The sequence below is a fragment of the Natator depressus genome, chromosome 24, assembly GCF_965152275.1.
Source record: "Natator depressus isolate rNatDep1 chromosome 24, rNatDep2.hap1, whole genome shotgun sequence".
Lineage (NCBI taxonomy): Eukaryota > Metazoa > Chordata > Testudines > Cheloniidae > Natator > Natator depressus.
The window spans coordinates 18,390,680-18,396,917 of record NC_134257.1 but is presented as its reverse complement, the minus strand read 5'-3'; the positions used below and the strand labels follow the sequence as shown (position 1 = coordinate 18,396,917).

General features: G+C 51.5%; 1 protein-coding gene across 2 annotated transcripts; it reads left to right on the top strand.

The window, feature by feature from the left end:
- The first annotated feature begins 1,602 nt into the window (after nucleotides 1-1,602).
- On the top strand, nucleotides 1,603-5,994 carry LOC141977132 (chemerin-like receptor 1). 2 transcript variants are annotated; one of them, XM_074938457.1, is made up of 2 exons: nucleotides 1,603-1,819; nucleotides 4,265-5,994. In XM_074938457.1, exon 2 carries the CDS (start codon nucleotides 4,306-4,308, stop codon nucleotides 5,395-5,397), a length of 1,092 nt encoding a protein of 363 aa, XP_074794558.1. In that variant the 5' UTR covers nucleotides 1,603-1,819; nucleotides 4,265-4,305; the 3' UTR covers nucleotides 5,398-5,994. The 2 variants fall into 2 exon arrangements, with proteins under 2 accessions (XP_074794558.1, XP_074794559.1); XM_074938458.1 differs by having other exon boundaries at nucleotides 1,603-1,829.
- Nucleotides 5,995-6,238: the final 244 nt, after the last annotated feature.

Here is a 6,238-nt window from a genome sequence, read left to right as displayed (position 1 = left end):
CTCCACGGGGGCGTCCGAGCTACACGAACCGCAAGAGAGCTCCTGTTGCTGAGAACACAGACAAGGGGAAGGGGGCGGCGCAGGAACTTGTGGGGACTTCAGGTCCCCTGGTGGACAGGGAAACTTTTCCGTCGCAACACATGGAAGTAGCGGAAGTTCCAGGCGATCTGCCCTGGCTTTGTAAAGCTCCTGATCTGAGTTACCCTTCCCGCCCGCCTCAGCGAGTCCCCAAGACCTGAGTACCCTACTTTCTGAGGCACCCCCCCCAACCTCTCGACCCCCCCTCCTGTCCCAGAGCTGGGGATAGAAACCAGGAGTCCTGGCTTCCAGCCCTGTTGTCATAACTGGGCCTGCAAACTAATTGTAATTGTGAGCTCAGCTGTGAGAAGTGAGTGAAAATTCCGCATCTGTCACACCCCCCGTCGAACAATCGACGTCGATGGGAAAAGGTGCCAGAGGGAACCAAAGAGACGGACCCCAAAGCCCGGTGGGTGCAAAGCTGAGACTGGGGAAATGCGAGACGTGCGGGAGCGGAGATCAGCGAACCACAGTCGGGGTGTCGGATTCTGGGCGTAACTGATGGATGCCGTAACCACCGCCAGTGAAGGCAGACACCTCACTTTGTGAGTCCTTTTCTTCCCCCCCCCCGTCTCTCTCCCATCCCTCTCTTTTGCCACCTGGCTAAAAAGAGCCGAGCTTGGCCAGCCAGGCCTGTGTATTTTGCATCCCCTGCAGCCCCTCTGCGCCCAGAGAGGTGGCTAAAAGCAACGCCCGGAACAGCCTGAAGCTGGTACAAGTCTGCCAGGTCTCAGGGTGGTGTTTTTTCAGCCAAGAAGTTGCAAGCAAGAGTCACGCCGGGAGACAGAAGTGACGTTTTCTTGCCCTGCTGGGTTTTTCCTCACCTTTTCTCTGTTGGTTTGTGCTATTTTGTCTTCCAGGAAACAGCATCAGACTTTAACAACAGCGGCAAGGACGAGGGCTCCAGCCCAGCTCAGCTGACTTCTCCTCCTTTCCCCAAAGGACAGGGATCATCTCGGGCACCAGCTAAAAGGCTGTCGGACCAGGTGGGTTTTCCCTTCCCAAAATCTCTCTGCACCCAAGGGCAAAAGGGTTATGGTTCAAGTGAAAGCCTGACTTAATACTTTACATGGCAAAGGAATTCACTCTCTCCCCCCCCGCCCCGTTTCTTTAATAAAATGGTGTTTGCTGGGGTCATAAACAGGCTGCAGATTCTGTGGAGCAAACCCTGAACCTTGTTTAATGTACAGTTTCAGATTCGTGGTCACAACTTTTGACTTTTGGGCTCCTTTAGTATAAATTAATACAACAGCCCCCTACTCTTACCACTGGACCCCACTCAGCTGTGGGACAGAAACCAGGAGTTCTGACTCACAGACCCCCATGTTCTAACCCACTCGACCCCACTCCTCAGCCAGAGCCACGGATAGAACCCAGGAATCCTGGCTCCCAACCCCCCTGCTATCACCCACTCGACCCCACTCCTCAGCCAGAGCCAGGGATAGAACCCAGGAGTCCTGTTCCACGCCTGTGCAGCTGTCAAGGGTTACATAACTCTTCCGTTGTTCTCTCTGTTGGGGCAGAGGCTCAGTGTTCTTCCTGTGTTGGTCAAGTGCTGTGGATCACGCCTTGCTAGCAGCACATACAAAGGCATCCCGGGCCTCTGGAGGGTTTGAGATCCACTACCCGAGAGGAGCAGACGGGGCTGGCTTCAGAGGAGAGGATCAGCCAGGGAGAGGCTGACCTTAGAGAGCCCCACAGACGGGAAAGGAGACATCACATGCACCGTGAGCACCCAGAGGTATAAGAAGGTGACCAGGACTCCCGGGTTCTCTATGTGGCTCTGGGGAGGGGAGTGGGGTCTAGGGTTAGAGCAGGGGGGCTGGGAGCCAGGACTCCTGGGTTCTACCCTGGCTCTGGGAGGGGAGTGGGGTCTGGAGGATTAGAGTGGGGGTGGAGGCTTGGAGCCAGGACTCCTGGGTCCTCTCCCCACCTGTGGGGGGGCTGGGAGCCAGGACTGCTGGGCTGTATTCTTGGTTCTGGAGGGGTAAAATCTAATAACTAAAGTAACTGGAGCTCCCATCCCGTTCAGAAGAGGAAGTGGTGCTGCGACAGGGGTGGCATGGAGTCTGCCTTTCCTCTTCCCCTCTTTAACAACCACCCCTGGGTTGGGACATCGGGGCGGGGGGGACGGATCCTGAGGCCTGCGTGTCGAGAAGCTGGTGTTTGAACAGGGTGTGCTGAAGAAATAGCTGCAGGAGTGGGCTGGCAGCCACGAGAGGCGGGCAGAGAGCCTTCCAGCTGCCCGGTTACTAGCCTTTACTGGAATCAGTTGCTACAGATTTTACAAATCTTTCCGTGCACTTCCCAGCCCTTCGTTTAACTCAAGGCCTCCAGGTCTTTGCCCCCCAAAATCTGGGGAGGCAGCCCCAACTCTCCCTGCACAGATCAGTTAACTGGGGGCAGAGTTTGGGGTAAGGGTGGTCTGACCGTGGGAAGTTTTTCCCACGTGGAGATGCTGCCTCTCAGAAGAAATGTGCCAGATTTATGGACTTGGCTAGCCGGGCTGTACCCACCACTGTAACCACTAGAGCCCAAAGCCAGGAATCCTAAAAGCCAGCCCTCCCTGCTATAAACCACTGGTCCCCACTCCCCTTCTCGTACCAGTAATAGAACCCAGGAGTCCTGACCCCAGCCACCCTGCTCTAACCCCCTGGTCCCCTCTCCCGACCCAGGGGTGGAGGTAGAACCCAGGCGTGCTGATCATCCCCAACTTTTGTCTGAAAGTTTGCAAAGCATATCCCGGGTGGGAGGGGAGCTATTAACGAACAGCCTGCTAATCACTGTGGGGCACAGAACACCTCCCTCCCCCAGGTTTCCCACAATTGGGTCATTCATCCCCTACTGCAAGGTCTGAAGGTCATGGCGGGGTAACTATGGGAGGGTCTAAGCTGAATAATAATTTAAACCCCACTGAAATAGCAATAAATAATTCACTGATCGTGCTGCAACACACAACTAACCACAAGCATTTTGTTTTTCCATCTGAATTTCTCAGTGTCCGGGGGCCCCCCAGTGGCAGCCTACAGATTTTTGAGTATCACCTGGTGAAACATTTTGATTGAATTGTTTTTTTTTTCAGTGAAAAATGCAGATTTGGTGACACTGAAACATTTAATGAATCCAGGACGGTTTCACTAAATCGCTCATTTCAGGATCCCGCCCCCCCTCGGCCTGCCAAAAAACAAAGCTCACCCCCCTCATTGAAATATTTCCACTGGGCATTTTTGGAAACCAAAAGTGTCTATTCTCAATGACTTCTCATTTTGAAATATCCTTGAATTTTATCCATGTTTAAATGATTTGAAGCCATGAAAAACACTCGAGATCCAAATGAAATGGTTCCGTTCGGGTAGAAGGAAATGCTTCCCCAAACTGATTTTTCCGAAAATTGTGAAAAAATTTCATTGTGGTTCGATCTGAAACAATTTTTCCTCCTCAATTGTTTGGAATCACCAGCAAACCAAAAAGTCCATTATTGGAGGGCCACCCAATGGCATCCAACAGAGATCATAGACCTCCCCCCAGTAATTCCTGCTTGAACTAAAGTCAAATCTTTTAGAAACACCTCCAGTCTTGATTTTGAAACTGCCAGTGATGGAGAATCCACTAGAGCTGTTAGGAAGTTATTCCGATGGTGAATTCTGTCACCGTTAAAAAGTTGCCCCTTATTTCCAGTCAAAATTTGTCTTGCTTCAACTTCCAGCCATTGGGTCTTGTTAGGCTTTTGGTTGCTAGACTGAAGAGTCCATGGTCAAATATTTGTTCTCCATGTAGGTATCTATAGACTGGGACCCCTTCAACTTCTTTTTGTTAAGCCAGATAGATGGATTTCCTGGAATTTCTCACTATAAAGCAGGAGTTCCAATATTTGAATCATTCCCATTGCTCTTCTCTGAGTCCTCTCCAATTTTTACCATCCTTGAGTTTGAAGACTTTGACCTAACACAGTGACCGGGAAATAAGTAAATTAATTTACCAGTTAGGGGCCAGGAGAGTATCTTGGTCCCCTTTCTCTATCATCTTTGTCCAAGTTTCTCACTGAGTGTAAATGTCGTGCAACAGAATACAGGAGTCCCACATTCCCTTGGTCCTTCTGAAGGGTGGTGTTCCCTCCAAGTCACTGGCTGGTTGGGAGGTTGCCAGGGGAGATAACTAATGGATGAGTTGTGTTGGTGTGTGACAGGTGGAGAAAGAAGTAAGGCAGAGAGAATTGAAGACATCCCCATGGCTGTGGAGGGCACCTCTCTTCCCACAACTCTGTTGGATGTCTCCTCCGCCTTCTATTATGATGACCCTATGTACAATGATGAAGATAGAGTCCGTAAGCAAGCGCTCTTCGATAGCATGCATGTGGTCACTATGGTAATCTATTCCATTGCCTTCGGACTGGGAGTGACGGGCAACGGGCTGGTCATCTTCATCACTGGCTTCCGGATGAAGAGGACAGTCAACACCATCTGGTTTCTCAACCTGGCCGTGGCCGACTTCATCTTCACCTTCTTCCTCCCCTTCAGTGTGGCCTACACAGCCCTGGGCTTCCACTGGCCATTTGGGAGGGCATTGTGTAAGATCAACAGCACTTTGGCCTTCCTCAATCTCTACGCCAGCGTCTACCTCCTCATGGTCATCAGCATAGACCGCTGCATCTCCGTAGTGCGCCCTGTGTGGGCCCAGAACCACCGCACACCCCGCCTGGCTTTCCTGGTAACCTTGGGTGTGTGGGTCGTGGCCTTGGCCTTGTGTTCGCCGAACCTATACTTCCGCCACACGGCACCCTCCCCATACAACAAGAATATCACCAACTGCTACAACAATTTCGACACGGCGGGGGAAGGGGCCACCGAGGAGCAGAGATACAGGAGGCAAAACACAAACCACCGGGCCATGATCATCAGCCGCTTTATCTTAGGCTTCCTTATCCCTTTCACTGTCATCGTGTGCTGCTACGGTGCCATCTTGGTCAAGCTAAGGAGGAACCAACTGGCCCGATCTGGGAAGCCCTTCAAGGTCATTGCTGCCGTGATCGTGGCTTTCTTCCTCTGCTGGCTCCCCTACCACATCTTCTCTTTCCTGGAGATGAACCGGACACCCAGCATGGACACCACTCTCATTGTCGGCCTCCCCTTGACCGCCAGCCTGGCCTTCATCAACAGCTGCCTCAATCCCATCCTCTACGTCTTCATGGGTCAGGACTTCAAGGAGAAGCTGCGCCGCTCCCTCTTCTCAGCCTTCGAAACTGCCTTCAGTGAGGAGGCTGCCAGCATCACTGCGAACACGAAGAGCAAGTCCACAGACATGGATTCCCAGGTCTTCTAGGCACCATGCATCTGCTGAGAGCTGGGAACCTCAGCTGTGTTCAGCCAGAACCTCTCCCCAACATCAACAGGGGCAAAACTGACCCAGTGAACTCCACCCTTCCACAGATATGATTACCTGCTTGGCTCTGCTTGTGTTGATATACCCCTGCCAGGGATGGTCTAGGTTCGCTTGGTCCTGTCTCACCATGGGAGAAGATGCTTGAAGGCCTCTTGAGGTTCCTTCTAACCCTACATTTCTGTGAACAGATGCTTCAGTGTAGATGGATAGAAGCCAACGAAGAACAAAATGCCATCACCTGGTGGTGGGATCCTTCACTGATTTCTCTGTAGTAAATGCATTCAGTGAGCATAACTTGAGCAGTGTTTTCTATACCCAAGAGTGATTGTGGGGGCATCCAACTGGAGAGATCTGGTGTTCAGAGGAACTTTGTTGAAATGACGTCTCCATTTGGTCTCTGAGAACAGACCCCAAAACCTTCGCTTTTCTCCTTTCCTCCTTAATAGCGGGTCGCTCGGTTTCTTAATGAGCAGAGTTCTATTGAAAGCTGAGGCTGTACGAAATGAAATGCGGGTGCCCTTGCAGATCCTGGGAGCTGGGAATTGGATCTGAACGGTGCACACAGCCAAGATAATAGAGACAATAGAGCTGCGTTGCAGAAAGATTCTGGTTTCTTCATTTAAAAAAGAAGAAAGACCCCTTCTCAATCAGGGGTGAATTGTTCACTGTAAGGGGGGATTCTCTGTAGGGGGGTTCAGTTCATTATGGGGGGGGTCACTCAAAGGGGTTGTGAGCTCATTATAAGAAGTTATCACTATGGTAAAAGATGACTTGTTTTGAA

Excerpts from the sequence above, each read along its gene's own strand:
- LOC141977132 (XM_074938457.1), top strand. The coding sequence starts at position 4,306 with ATGGCTGTGGAGGGCACCTCTCTTCCCACAACTCTGTTGGATGTCTCC.